This window comes from Macaca thibetana, chromosome 12 (genome assembly GCF_024542745.1).
Source record: "Macaca thibetana thibetana isolate TM-01 chromosome 12, ASM2454274v1, whole genome shotgun sequence".
NCBI classification, from domain to species: domain Eukaryota; kingdom Metazoa; phylum Chordata; class Mammalia; order Primates; family Cercopithecidae; genus Macaca; species Macaca thibetana.
In genome coordinates this window covers 18,780,615-18,796,253 of record NC_065589.1, presented here as the reverse complement: position 1 = coordinate 18,796,253, position 15,639 = coordinate 18,780,615, and the positions used below count along the sequence as shown (strand labels likewise).

The window sequence follows — 15,639 nt, the reverse complement described above, 5'->3', positions numbered from 1 at the left end:
AAATTAGCTGGGCATGGTGGCATGTGCCTATAGTCCCAGCTACTCAGGAAGCTGAGGTAGGAGGGTTGCTGGAGCCCAGGAAGTTGAGGCTGCTGTGAGCCGTGATCATACCACTGCATTCAGCTTGAGTGACACAAAGACCCTGTCTCAAAAACAAATAAATAAAAATAAAAAAAGAGAGTAAACCTATTACACATTAAACATAAATAACATATTTATGACCAATAACAATATTTTCCACAACAAAAAAAAAATAGTGAAAAGCATGGCATTGTTTTACAATTTTGCAAATCTCCTTAATATCTGGGCTTATCAAAGACAGTTGGACTTTCCTATCTGCATCTGTGTTCAATCTGTTATACTATCTCAGCTTATGTAGCTGCAAGAAACTTTCACTGTAGTCTTCTGAGGATGAGAATGAAATGGGAAAATGAATATCTTAGTATTGTTATGAAAATAGTTTTGACCTTGCAGACCTCCAGTAAAAGTCTTGGGGACTCCTGGGGGTACCCAGGCCATACTTTCAGAACCTCTGCCTTATGAGTTAGGAGATATTATCTCCATTTTTCAAATGGGCAAACTGAGACAGAGAGGTCAAGGAATTGTCCAAAGCCATACTGCTAGAATAGCTCAGAGCAGATAAAATGCAACGAGCATAACAGACTTAACCTTGTTTGTTTGTTGCAAGGATTGAATGAGATCATGAATATAAAGACCAGGACATCCTGCTTGGCTTATCACAAATGCCCAATAATATTAATGTTTCCCCACCAGGTGTGGTGGCTCACGCCTGTAATGCCAGCACTTTGGGAGGCCGACGCAGGTGGATCACGAGGTCAGGAGTTTGAGACCAGCCTGGTCAACATGGCAAAACCCCGTCTCTACTAAAAATACAAAAATTAGCCGGGCATGGTGGCAGGTGCCTGTAATACCAGCTACTTAGGAGGCAGAGGCAGGAGAAATGCTTGAATTTGGGAGATGGAGGTTGCAGGGAGCCAAGATCACGCCACTGCACTCCAGCCTGGGTGACAGACCAAGACTCCATCTCGAAGAAAACAATAATAACAATAATGCTTCCCATTCGGCAAAATCTTGTAGAAAAGCTGAAGAAACTTCCCACATTTCTGATCAACTCATCATACATATGACACCAGCAAGAAAAAATAAAACTCCACCATAGGTATTTTCCAGAGGAGGAGCTTTTCCTCAGAGACAAGACCTTGGCCCATTCCTCAGCACAAAAGCAGCCTTTGATGACTCAGAAAGGCAGGGTCTTATTCCAGCCTCCGTTAGGCAAATGACCCTGGTGGACTGGGCATCTGTCACCTTGTTCCTTGGGAAACTTGAGCAAGCCAAGAAAGCTGCTCCATTATTTACAGCATTGTTTTTGCATCACGCTGTATTTACAAGGAACCCTCAACAGACAAAAATGACGCCGCCAGTGTGTGCAGCCAAACCTTTAGCAGGAACCAGCATCTGTGGTCTTGCTGGCCAGGTGCTCAGCTCTCCTTGTTAATCAACTTTCTTAGCCCACGTGGCCCACCCACTCCTGCCTCCGGTGGGCCCACAGGGTGCGAGTCACTTCCCTTCTGTGGATTTGGGAAGTGATCACACACTTGGGGAAGTGGGACTAGTGACTTTCAGACCACCACACTCTCAAAAGGCTGTCCCTAAACAGCAGGCAAGAGAGCAAGAGGAGCCTGAGCTATCGCTTCCACCCAAGTGCAGTTCACCAGATCGCTCACCAGCAGGGCTGCAGCCGGCCTCAGCTTCCATCCTGACCCCCTATCCCCTGCCCTTACACACCCCAGTCCATTCTCCAACCACAGCCAAAGGGATCTCTTAAAAGTGCACACAAGGCCGGGTGCAGTGGCTCACGCCTGTAATCCCAGCACTTTGGGAGGCCGAGGCAGGCGGATCACCTGAGGTCAGGAGTTCGAGACCAGCCTGGCCAACATGGTGAAACCCCTGTCTCTACTAAAAATACAAAAATTAGCCGGGTGTGGTGGTGCGCACCTGTAATCCCAGTTACTCGGGAGGCTGAGGCAGGAGAATCACTTGAACCCAGGAGACAGAGGTTGCAGTTAGCCGAGATCACACCACTGCACTTCAGCCTGGGTGACAGAGCGAGATCCGTCTCAAAAAAAAAAAAAAAAAAAAGTGCACAACGGGTAAGGTCAGTTTTCTTGCTAGCACGTTCCCAAGGTTTCCCCTACTCAGTTGGAACCAAAACCAAACTCCTTATTTTGGCCTATAAGAACCCGCTTCACCTGGCACATGCCCACCTCTCCTGCCACAAACAAGGCCTTCTCTCCCCCGACCCCCCACTTTGCTCTCTCTAATCCACCTGTAGCGCCCCTCCAGGACCTCCAGCAGCTAGAATGTCATGTCCTTGAAGAGGCTTTGCCAAATCAAAAGTTGCCACTCCACCCGGTTGTATTTGAGACTTCAGAGCGCTTCTTACTATAGAAGTTCTCTTCATTTTACTTGTATATTACATGCTTCCCTCCCTCCGCATACCCCTCCTAGAAGGTAAGCTTCCTGGAGAGCAGGGGCTCCGCCTAGTCCCCCGCGACATCCCCGCGCCCAGCTCCGAGCCCGGCACAGACTAAGTACTCGGCCAACCGGGATCGAATGAATGAATGGAGCCGCCGCGCCGCGTTGCCTCAGGAATCCCGGGCAAGCGATCCTGGCGCGCCCGCACCGTCCCGGGCGGCGGGTCCACCCGGGCGCACGGTTCGGGGGACCGGGCAGGACTCGGCCCGCACCCCCACCCGGCCGCGCGTCCGGCCCGGCCGCTCCAGGTGCCTCCCCGGAGCGCGAGCGCCCCCATCGCCTACCCGGGCCGGCGGTTCCCCCGCACTCACCATGGTGGCTGGGCGGCCGCCGCCCCCGCCTTGCGAGCAAGGAGCGCTGGAGAAGAGAAGGCGAGAGGCGAGCGCAAGAGCCGGTGCGGCTGACAGGTGAGGCGCCCGGCTTAGACCATGGCTGCTTCCCACAATGCCCTCGCGCTGAAAGTTTTCAGACTCCTCCCAGCGCGGCTGCCTCCTCCCCGCGCGCTCCTCCCCGCTGCCTCCTCCCTGCGCACACCTCCCCGCTCCCCCCCCTTCTCCCTTCTCCTCATCTTCTTTCTTCCCTTCTCCTTCCTCCTCCCTTCTCCTCCTCCTCCTTCCTCCTTTCTGCCTCTCCTCTGTACCCCCTCCCCGCCCCCGCCTTGGCCGCAGTTGCTCCCGCCCAGCGCGGCCGCACCTGGGGAGAATGCACCTGCGCGCGCGCGCGCCTCTACCCCGACAGCCCGCAGCTCGGAGCAGGTGGGCAGGCGAGAGCTCGTGACCCGCTAGGAACTCCCTGCGCGGAGAACTCTGGGGACCTTTCGCGATTCTGCCGCACGATTGTGTCCTGTATTCCTTCTACAAACGTTCATCAGACCTGACAAAGATACTTCCGATATACTCGCAGAAAAGTGCCAGAGGCTGTCTTATCCCGAGCCTCCTAGGGAGGGAGCAGTTGGCGGAGAAGGAACTAGAAGCGATTTCTTATCCCCTTCTGCCCCCATTTCACTTTTTAAAAAGTAAACTCTGAAGTTTAAGGGCAAAGATCATTTTAAGCAGGATTTTATTTATTTATTTGTTTGTTTATTTAGAGACGGAGTCTCGCTCTGTCGCCCACTCTAGAGTGCAGTGGGGCAATCTCGGCTCCCTGCAACCTCTGCCTCCTGCATTCAGGGTGATCCACCCACCTCGGCCTCCCAAACTGCTGGGATGACAGGCGTGAGCCACTGCTCCCGGCAGCACGCCCTCCTTTTAAGAAGTCTCTCCTAAGAAGTTGTGGTGTAGAGAGTAGGTTCTCCAATTTCTCTCCTCCCCTTGACTTTTCTTAAGTCTAGAGATTTTACCTGGGGCGTTGAGAGTCTCTAAACCCCCAACCTGTAAGCAGAGTTTTTTCTTTTTTCTTTTAATTATATTTACCAGATAGACAGACTAGATGTAAACAAAGTTTTGAATGCATATTTCTGTTTTTTTGAGAAAGGGAGTCCACTGGTTTTATCAAATAGCTAAAGAGATCCTACACCCTGCAAAAGTTAAGAATCATTTCCTGGGCCAGGCCTGGTAGCTCACGCCTGTAATCCCAACACTTTGGGAGGCCGAGGTGGGCGGATCGCTTGAAACCAGAAGTTCGAGACAAGCCTAGCCAACATGGTGAAATCGCATCACTACTAAAAATACAAAAATTAGCTAGGCGTGGTGGCACACGTCTGTAGTCCCAGCTACTAGGGAGGCTGAGGCAGGAGAGAATGGCTTGAACAGGGAGGCAGAGGTTGCAGTGAGCTGAGATCATCCAGCCTAGGTAACAAAGTGAGACTCAGTCTGGGAAAAAAAACAAAACAAAACACCATTTCCTGGGTGATCCCTGGAACCCCAAATCAGTGAAAGTCCTTCCCAGGATCTGTTGTGTACCTTCCTATGGATGTAGGCCCACCCAGGTGACTGAAAGTAAGGGGAACTCCATCCACCCCTGCATTCACACTCAAATATTCATCACTAGGCCAGGCCCTGCAACAGGAGCCTGGGGGACCCAGCTGGGAACAAACAGGTGGTCTGTCTCCTGGAGCTTACAGTCTCTTGTGGGACAACACATAATAAACAAGTAAATAAAATATAAAATATAAGAAATTCAAATGAGTGCTAAGAAGGAGATATTTGAGTTCCTGGGATGGGCACAGGGAAGCTACATTGATTTAGCTGAGTGGTCAAGTAAGTGCCCTCTGGGGAGGTGACAGGAGACTTGGATGTGAGAAGCCAGTGCTCTGAAGAAGAAGAAGAAAAAAAAGTCCTTCTGGAAAGACTTCAAAAAAAGGCCTCTATGTGAGTTAAGTGCCAGGAGGCCCAGAGGTGGGCAGGGGCCAGAGGCAATGAATGTTCTCTACATTAGGGCATCACTGCAAGCCCCCAGGAGAGCCAGAGCCTCCAGCCTCAAAGCTCTGAAACCTGGACTTGTGACATTCTGCCGGGGGCATTGGAAGAGGACTGTCTGACAACAGTTAAACCCCAGGCAGTGGGGTGATTTCACTTCCTGAAAGAAAAGTGAATCTAGGAGAGCTACTTTTTAACTCCTGTGTTCTCCCCGCAGGGCCTGTTCCTTCCCTAACTCAGGACATCATGCTTTATCTAACTAGATAGAATCTAATGTTTGTGCTTCTCCTCCTTTCTAGGTAACTTCAGGACAGGGCCCATCTCTGTGTCACCATCCAGAGCCTTCTGTTGTAAGGGTTTCTTTGCTAGTGGGAAAGAAGCAGAATTACTAAAGGTGAATTTCAAAGCTAAAGAAATCTCAGGCCAGGCACCATGGCTCATGCCTGTAATCTCAAGACTTTGGGAGACGGAGGTGGGTGGATCACCTGACATCAGGAGTTCAAGACCAGCCTGGCCAACATGGTGAAACCCCTAATACAAAAATTAGCCGGGTGTGGTGGCGGGTGCCTGTAATCCCAGCTACTCAGGAGACTGAGGCAGGAGAATCGCTTGAACCCCGAAGGCGGAGTTTGCAGTGAGCCGAGATCCCCACTGCACTCCAGCCTGGGCAACACTATGAGATTATCTCAAAAAAATAAAAAATTTTTAAAAAGCTGAAGAAATCTTCTCAGTGCTCTTGCCATGACAGTTAAGTCAAATATTAAAACAGGAGAGGCCAGGAGTGATGGCTCACGCCTGTAATCCCGGCACTTTGGGAGGCTGAGGTGGGTGGATCGCCTGAGGTCAGGAGTTTGAGACCAGCCTGACTAACATGGTGAAACCCTGTCTCTACTAAACACAAAAAAATTAGCCAGGCGTGGTGGCACGTGCCTGTAGTCCCAGCTACTTGGGAGTCTGAGACAAGAGAATGGCTTGAACCTGGGAGATGGAGGTTGCAGTGAGCCTAGATTGTGCCACTGCACTCCAGCCTGGCCAACAAGAGCTAAACTCCATCTCAAAAAATTAAAATTAAAAAAATAAAGCAGGAGAAGGTTCCCTTACCGTGTGGCTCATGGTCGGAGAGGGTGTAATTAAAGACGTGGAGGTTGAGGGGGGCAGGTAACTTAAAAAGTATTAGTGTCCTTTGCCTTTCCTCCTGGCCTGGCTGAGATGGGCAGTGGATGCTCTCTGGGGCCTCTGCCACCCAGTGTGTTTCCCTCCAGATTCTCACACCATACCCCAAATCACCAAAGAGGGAGGCCTGCAGTGAGCCTCACACTTCACAGGGTTATCTTAGCTGCCCCTAAAATAATGTGTAAGAAAGGGAGCACCGTGGACATGGTACAGGTGAGAGCCTGAGGCTCAGAGGCTCAAAAGGAATAATAAGAGGCATGCTGGGCACAGTGGCTCAGGCTTGTAATCCCAGCGCTTTGGGAGGCCGAGGCAGGAGGATTGCTTAAGGTCAGGAGTTTGAGATCAGTCTGGGCAACATGGGAAGACCCCATCTCTATTTTAAAGATAATAATAATAATAATAAGTATAAAAAGAAGCTAATAAGAGGCAGGGATAAGCCTAGAATCAAGGCACTAAGATTCAGGTTGGTTCCCCCTAAAGCCCTACCCCGACAGATCTACTCAGAACACAATAGTGACAGTTAAGCAGCGTTTATGTCGTCACTCATTTGTCTCAGAAGAATAACATGCATTTTCAAGCTTTGACTTCTCCTTTAAAAAAAAGAAATCTTTAGAGATAGGATCTTACTATGTTGCCCAGGTTGATCTCGAGAATCCCTGGCCTCAACGGCTCCTCCTGTCTTGGCCTCCCAAAGTGCTGGGATTATAAGCACGGGCCACCACACCCAGCCTTAGTCTCGACTTCTGTATCCCATCATGCTCCTGTTCAAACTCCTGACTCCACATCAGGCCCACCAATAGCAAAACCCCAGGGAGGACCCAGAGGCCCTATCACTCAAGATGTACCACTCTAAAGAGGAGTTCCCTGGTCAGATCCTGAAGAGGCTTTTAGATTCAAAATCTAATGTCATAGAAGACCAGTACAGTGTATTACGTGGTTCCGGTTAGGTTGTTTATGAGCTGGTGCATGTGACTCTCTTGTGTGTATATTTACTCATAAAACAATGCCCTGGCATTTGGTCAACTTGATTTAGGAGTTTCACTTCTCAGATCATTCTATATTTAAATATTAGCAGAAGATGCAGAGAGAGTGCAGTAAAAGCCACCATCAAGTCCACAGCAAGGGAGAAGAGCAAGTTAGGGACAAGATAATAAAGTAAAATAATGATAATCTATAAACCAAAATACTAACTTCGGAGAAACTGTGAAAGATCAAGCTGTGAGTTTAAGAAACTGAAAGAAGCAAAGGAGAGGCCAACTTCAAAGTCAGCTTACGCAGTGCCTTCACAGGCATTAATTGAAGCCTGGTCCTGCTGTTCTTTACTGCCCTCTTATTAATGTCTTAAGTAATCAACATCGCCAGTAATCCCTTCTGCAGCGTTCAGGAATTCATCTTGTCAGGGTGAAACTTTTAGTATGAGGCCTTTTGCTCTTTAGAAACACCCTTTACTTTTCAAAAGAGGGCCTATTATCCCAAATGGAAAAACTCTACTTAATATATTTCTAAAGAGTATTTTCAGAAAATTTTTAATTATAAAATAATATAGGTTCATTGCAGATTTGGAAAACATCGGAAGGTGTTATTTCAAAACCTCACTCTAGGCTGGGTGCAATGGCTCACCTCTCTAATCCCAGCACTTTGGGAGGCTGAGGCTGGTGGATCACCTGAGGTTCGGAGTTCGAGATTAGCCTGGTCAACATAGTGAAACTCCGTCTCTACTAAAAATACAAAAATTAGCTGGGCATGATGGCAGATGCCTGTAATCACAGATACTTGGGAGGCTGAGGCAAGAGAATCTCTTGAACCCAGGAAGCGGGGGTTGCAGTGAGCCGAGACCACGTCATTGCACTCCAGCCTGGGCAACAGGAACAAAGCTCCATCTCAAAAAATAAAAAATAAACATAAAATAAAAACCTCCCTCTAATTCTACCAACAAGAGGCCAGGTGAGCTGGCTCCCACCTGTAATCCCAGCACTTTGGGAGGCTGAGGCGGGTGGATTGCCTGAGGTCAGGAGTTCGAGACCAGCCTGGTCAATATGGTGAAACCCTGTCTCTACTAAAAATACAAAAATTAGCTGGGTGTGGTGGCACATGCACGTAATCCTAGCTACTTAGGAGGCTGAAGCAAGAGAATTGCTTGAACCCAGGAGGCGGAGGTTGCAGTGAGCCGAGACTGCATCACTACACTCCAGCCTGGGTGACACAGCAAGACTCTGTCTCAAAAATAATAATAATAATTCTACCAACAAGAAATAACCATTGTTATATTTGGCGTATTTCCTTGCATATTTGTATTCTACAGAGATAGAAAAGGATAGAAAGATTTTTTTATTTTATTTTATTTTTTGGACAGGGTCTCACTTTGTTGCCCAGGCTGGAGTGCAATAGCATGATCTCACCTCACTGCAGCCTCGACTTCCTTGGTTCAAGTGATCCTCCTGCCTCAGCCCCCCATGTAGCTGGGACTACAGGCATGCACCACCACACTCGGCTAATTTTTGTATTTTTCTTAGAAACAGGGTTTTGCCATGTTGCCCAGGTTGGTGCCGAACTCCTAAGCTCAAGTAATCCACCTGCCTCAGCCTCCCAAAGTGCTGGGATTATAGGCATGAGCCACTGTGCCCAGCTGAAATGTTTTTAAAACCAAAATTGAAATTCTACTGCCGTGGTTTGAATGAGAGTCCCCTCTAAACTTCATGTTGAAACTTAATCCCCACTGTGGTAGTTTTAAGAGGTGGGGCCTTTGGAGAAGTGATGATTAGTGGATTAATGGATTAGTACCTTACTAAAGGGCTGGAGGAAACTAGCTTATTCCCTTTTTAGCCTTCCATCCCTTCCACCACATGAAGACTCAATTTTCACCCCCCGGAGGATGCAGCAACAAGGCACCATCTTAGAATAGAGACTGAGCCCTCACCAGACGTTGAACCTGCTGACGCCTTGATCTTGGACTTCCAGCCTCCTCCAGAACTGTGAGAAATTATTATTATTATTATTATTATTATTATTATTATTTATTTTTTTAGCAAGAGTCTCGCTCTGTCACCAGGCTGGTGAGCAGTGGTGCAATCTTGGCTCACTGCAACCTCTGCCTCCCGGGTTCAAGCGATTCCCCTGCCTCAGCCTCCCAAGTAGCTGGGACTACAGGCGCCCACCACCTCGCCCGGCTAGTTTTTTGTATTTTTTTAGTAGAGACAGGGTTTCACCACATTGGCCAGGATGGTCTCAATCTCCTGACCTCGTGATCTGCCAGCCTCAGCCTCCCAAAGTGCTAAGATTACAGGCATGAGCCACCATGCCCGGTGATAAATCAATTTCTATTCCTTATAAATTATCCAGACTCGGGCATTTTGTTATAGCAGCACGAACGAACTGAGACACCTATTGTATGTACTCTTTTGCATCCTACTGGGTTTCTTGTAGTAGCACAGTTATGGAACAAATATTGTTTGAACATCTACTCTCGTGATAAGAACTGTGCATGGCACTGGGCATAGAACAGTGAAGAGAGGAGTCATGGTCCCTCTCAGGGTGAATGTACAGTGTTGTGGGGGAAGACAAATATGAAATAAATAATAGCATACATAAATGTTTAATTATCAGGAATGCTCTGAAAGGAAAGGATAAGATGTTAGCAAACATGCAACAAAGAAATTGCTGGTGGACATTTCCTGTTTGCCTCCCCAGCATCCATTCCCCTGCTTCCTGTAATTTTCAGTTTGGGCTTGGGGACCCAACCCACACATAAACTCTTAACTTTAGGGGTTGCACATGATGCTCTCCTGGCCAATCAGAATATTGCTTTCCCACAGCAATAATGATTGGTTCTAAAATAAGCATATTCCCAGAGTCAAATAATTCAAGCCAATAAGACTAAATTCTGGGCTGGGCACAGTGGCTCATGTCTATCATCCCAGCACTTTGGGAGGCCGAGGTGGATGGATTACCTGAGGTCAGGAGTTTGAGAACAGCTTGACCAATATGGCAAAACCCCATCTCTACTAAAAATACAAAAATTAGCTGGGCGTGGTGGTGCGCACCTGTAATCCCAACTACTCATGAGGCTGAGGCAGGAGAATCACTTGAACCTTGGAGGCAGAGGTTGCAGTGAGCCGAGATTGCGCCATTGCACTTCAGCCTAAGTGACAGAGTGAGACTCTGTCTCAGAAAAAAAAAAAAAAAAAAAAAAAAAAAAAACAGAGTACATTCTGGGACATTTTGTGGAATCCTCTTAGAGTGCATCCGCTCTTCCTGTTAGGCTTGAACGCAAAGGAAGAAGCTGGAGCTGCTGCAGCCAGTTTAGCACCATGAAGGCTGAGCTTCTCTATGGAGCCCACATCAAGGATTGGACTAAGAGGAGGAGAGATACACAGATCCTAGTGACACCTTTTGAGGCCTGCATCAAACCTGATGATAACCCTGGACTTTGCAGTTACCTGAACCAATTTGGGTTGTTACTTGTGGCCAAGTTGATTCAGGACATAAAAGAGTCAGGGAACAAAAGTATAAACTTAGGCCTGAAGAATGAGCGAGAGTTAAGCTGGTCTGGAGCAGAAATGAAACACAAAGAGCAATTGAAGCAGAGGAGACAGCCTGGTCATGAGCAAGAGACCTGGAGCGGGAGTGGCCACAGAATATTACAGCAAGAAAGCCAGAGTTCAGGAAGGGGTTGGATCATGCAGGTCCTTGGATGTCTCATTAATGATTCAGAATGGGAGACCAAGAAATGGAGACCATTTAAGGCTTACACAAGCAGTGAAGTGGCAAGATCACGCTTTAGAGATGTTTATTAATAATTCCATAATCTGGCCGGATGCAGTGGCTCACGCCTATAATCTCAGCATTTTGGGAGGCCAAGGCGGGTGGATCACTTGAGGTCAGGAGTTCAAGACCAGCCTGGCCAACATGGTGAAACCCCATCTCTACTAAAAATATAAAAATTAGCCAGGCATGGTGGCGCATGCCTGTAATCCCAGCTACTCAGGAGGCTGAGGCAGGATAATCGCTTGAACCCAGGAGGCAGAGGTTGCAGTGAGCCAAGATCATGCCATTGCACTCCAGCCTGGGCAACAGAGTGAGATTTTGTCTAAATAATAATAATAATAAATAGTTCCATAATCCTATTTGCTACAGTGTCAAGAATAGAACCATGGCAGACGAGAGAGGATAAAAGACTTGTTAATAGGCATAACATTTCAAGTGAGAGATGATATGGTGGCTTCAACCAGGATAGTCATAGTGGACTTTTCACTTATTATACATGAGAATCTCCCAATATCAATTTCTAGCTTTTTTTTTTTTTCTCCAGACAGTGTTGCACTCTGTCACCCATGCTGGAGTGCAGTGGCATGATCTTGGCTCTCTGAACCTCCGTCTCCCCAGGTTCAAGCGATTCTCCTGCCTCAGACTCTCGAGTCACTAGGATTACAGGCACGTGCCACCACGTCCAGCTAATTTTTTGTATTTTTAGTAGAGATGGGGGGTTTTGCTATGTTGGCTAGGCTGGTCTCGAACTCCTGACCTGAAGTGATCCGCCCACCTCAGTTTCCTAATTTCCTAAAGTGCTGGGATTACAGGTGTGAGCCACCACACCGGCCAATTTCTAACTTAAAAAAGAAAAAAAAATCCATGATACTTAAAGGACATTTAATAGACCATTTCGGGTTGTTCATTCTCTATTTCCTTATAATTGGATAAGTAATATAATTCCTGGAGTCTATGTTCTTAAAACGAAATACAGAGAATGTTTCCAGTTGTTATTTTACAAATACTACAACAGAAGTCCTGTGCATAAAATTTGTGTCCAAGCTTCTGGTTATATCAGGATAAATTCATAAAGGGTTTTGTGTGTGTGTTTTTGTTGTTGTTGTTTAGGGTTTTTGTTTTGTTTTGTTTTAACAGGGTCTTGCTTTGTTGCCCAGGATGAAGTGCAGTCGCACAATCAGGGCTTATTGCATCAGTATCTATCTATTCATCAAGAAAGATTGTACTGGGTTTCCACTGGTATATGAGAGTCTCCGTTTCACCAGTTCCTATCAGTAATGACAACTCATGTGATTCTTGAGTTAGGAATAAATTCCTGCTGGGTGTGGTATGATCTCATCCCACATTCTTTCAATCCACTCTCATTAGGCTTCTGCTCTCGCACTCCACCAAGATACTTTTATAAGATTACCGATGAGATCACCATGAGCTTGCACTGTCTGATCCAATGGGCAACACTCAGACTTCATCTCATTTCACACATCAGCAGCCTTTGACCACACTGCTCCTGACCCTCTCCAGGAAGAAACACTGCTCTCTTGGCCTCTACAGCACCCCTCTCTGGGCTCTCCTTCTACTTCATTGGCCATGTCCCTTTGTTATTGAATCCCTCTCATCTTCCAAACTTCTACATGTTGTCATACCCAAGTTCAGTCTTTGGACAGCTCTCATCTTCACACTCACCCCCTAGTTTAGCTGGAACATGGAGAAAGTTAGGAAAGTGGGTATTTTAAACCTGCTAGTATAGGTTGAGACCCATACTTTGAAGACAACTTATGCCAGTCAAATAATTTAGACAAGGAAGATTTATCACAGGGTTTTGAATCATGTCGATGAAAAGAGTCAAACTCTGTAAAATATTTTAAAAGATTTATTCTGAGCCAAATATGAGTGACCATGGCCTGTGGACCCAGTCCTCAGGAGGTGTGCCCAAGGTGGTTGGGGTGGGTTGCTTTTATACATTTAGAGAGGCATGAGACATCAATCAAATACATTTAAGAAACACATTGGTTTGGTCCCAAAAGGCAGGACAACTCAAAGGCGGGCGGGGTAGGAGGGAACTTCCAACATTTTCTGGTTGACAATTGGTTGAGTTTGTCTAAAGACCTGGGATTGATAGAAAGGAAATGTTCAGGTTAAGATAAAAAATTGTGGAGGACAAGGTTCTTTTTGCAGTGGCTGCCCTTAGAGACAACCGATGACAAATGTTTCCTATTCAGATCTTTAAAAGGTGCTAGACTTTTAGTTAATATCTTTACCATTGTGGGGTGGGGGGTCGGGGGGACCTGGAAGAAAAAGATCTAGCTATGTTAATGGAGATTCTTCGCAGATGCAAATCTTCTCCCACAAAGGACAACTTTGCAGGGCCTTTCAAGATATGGCAAAGAAATATGTTTTGGGGTAAAATATTTTTATTTTCTTCCTTATCTTGTAATGTTATGCCAGAGTCATGTTGGAAAGTAACTCATGATATATAGGGCTAAATAAAACCCATCTGATGAGAATTTATGGTTTGTAGGGCATGACTCTCCAGACCCCTTAGGAATTTGGGCAAGATAAAAAAAATCAGAGCTTAGTTCTCAGTCAGGATGAGGATGATGGGGGCAGAGTACAGGGCAAGGGGTTACTGTGTGGCTGGAACAAGGCTGTGCCTGGGGGGAGATGAACTTGAGAAGGTATTAGGCTGCAGGGCATAGGGACATAATGCTGGAAGAAACTGTTCAAACAGCTGCGAGCCCAATTGGGTGAGACTTTAAATGCATTTTTTTTTTCCAGATCTGAGAAGAAGCTGGTCATCTGGCCATGAAATTAAAAGTCTGTGTATAACTTAATTCATAAACATGTGCACACGTACACACACACATGCCCCCATAGAAGCAACTCTTTGAATTCCTCATTCAGTTCCTTTAGGTTGTGGCTCTTATTGCCAATTGAAATTAATCACCAGGGAAGGCCCGTATACAAATTCTCGAGTTGTTTCCATTTCTACCTGAGCATGTTTACAACATGCTTTCCATGCAGTCAGGATTTATGAAAAGAGGGGTTCGAATCCAGAGCCAGAGCCATGGTGGGTGCCAGACAGATCCCTAAGGAAAGTGCAAAAGCCAGCAAGCCAGTTGCCACAGGTTTATAGTCACCAGGGATGTGCTCTGCAGTGGATGCCTTGAGTAGGTCCCTCCCTCTTCAGGAAAAGGCTTGGACTGCCAGGCTCCAGGTCCATCCATAAATTACTTTTGCCCATTATCTCTAAAGACCACGAATTCATTAAACAAAACATAGCTACATACATATCACCAAGGGTTGGTCTGCCTTATTGTTTGTTCATGACATCCTTAGGATTTGTGTAGACGTAGCATAATGTGAAACTGTGAGAATGTAAAATTATTAAAGAATGAGGCAAATATACCTAGAGTCACTTTCATCTTCTGCACTAGGGGTTTAATGGCATCTTAATCCAGATGACCTATCATATTAGTCCATTTTCACATTGCCGATAAAGACATACCCGAGACTGGGCAATTTACAAAAGAAAGAGGTTTAATGGACTTACAGTTCCATGTAGCTGGGAAGGCCTCACGATCATGGTGGAAGGTGAAAGCCATGTTTCACATGGAGGCAGACAAGAGAAGAGAGCTTATCCAGGGAAACGCCCCTTTTAAAGCCATCAGATCTTGTGAGACTCATTCACTATCATGAGAACACCGCAGGAAAGACCTGCCCCCATAATTCAATCACCTCCCATTGGGTTCCTCCCACAGCATGTGGGAATTGTGGGAATTACAATTCAAGATGAGATTTGGGTGGGGACACAGCCAAACCATATCACCTATATCTACTAATTAATACTATTCAAATGTTATCACACTATAAATATCATATGGTTTGCCTGTGTCCCCACCCAAATCTCATCCTGAATTGTAACTCCCATAATTCCCATGTGTCATAGAAAGGACCCAGTGGGAAATAATTGAATGGTGGGGGTGGTTTCCCCATACTGTTCTCCTTGTAGTGAGTAAGTCCATGAGATCTGATGTTTTCATAAGGGGTTTCCTCTTTCACTCGGCTCTCATTCTCCCTTGCCTGCTGCCATGCAAGGCTTGACTTTGCTCCTCCTTTGCCTTCCACCGTGATTGTGAGGCCTCACCAGCCACGTGGAATTGTGAGTCAATTAAACCTCTTTCCTTATAAATTATGCAGTCTCAGATATGTCTTTATTAGCAATATGAGAACAAACTAATACAGTAAATTGGTACTGATAGAATGGGGCGCTGCTATAAAGATACCCAAAAATGTGGAAGCGACTTTGGAACTGGGTAACAGGCAGAGGTTGGAAGAGTTTGGAGGGCTCAGAAGAAAACAGGAAAATGTGGGAAAGTTTAGAACTCTCCAGAGAACTGTTGAATGGCTTTGACAAAAATGCTGAGAGTGATATGGACAATGAAGTCCAGGCTGAGGTGGTCTCAAATGGAGATGAGGAACTTGTTGGAAACTGGAGTAAAGGTGACTCTTGCTATGTTTCAGCAAAGAGACTGGTGGCATTTTGCCCCTGCCCTAGAGGTCTGTGGAACTTTGAACTTAAGGAAGATGATTTAGGGTACTGGCGGAAAAAAAATTTCTAAGCAGCAAAGCATTCAACAGGTGACTTAGGTGCTATTAAAAGCGTTCAGTTTTAAAAGGGAAACAGCATAAAATTTTGGAACAATTGCAGCCTGATGATGCCATGTGATAGAAAAGAAAATCCAATTTTCCAAGGAGAAATTCAAGCCAGCTGCAGAAATTTGCATAAGTA

The 15,639-nt window shown here is 46.3% G+C and overlaps 2 protein-coding genes across 3 annotated transcripts in view; both read right to left on the bottom strand.

Moving 5' to 3' along the window:
• Positions 1 to 3,147, bottom strand: part of AP1S3 (adaptor related protein complex 1 subunit sigma 3) — an 80,133-nt gene extending 76,986 nt beyond the window's left edge. Inside the window, exon 1 of the mRNA XM_050752175.1 lies at positions 2,868 to 3,147. Within this exon, the coding sequence (XP_050608132.1) occupies positions 2,868 to 2,870 (3 nt within the window). The 5' untranslated portion in view covers positions 2,871 to 3,147. The remainder of the gene's footprint in view (positions 1 to 2,867) is intronic.
• SCG2 (secretogranin II) overlaps positions 1 to 15,639 on the bottom strand; it is a 468,897-nt gene that overhangs the window by 245,623 nt on the left and 207,635 nt on the right. The window lies entirely within an intron of this gene.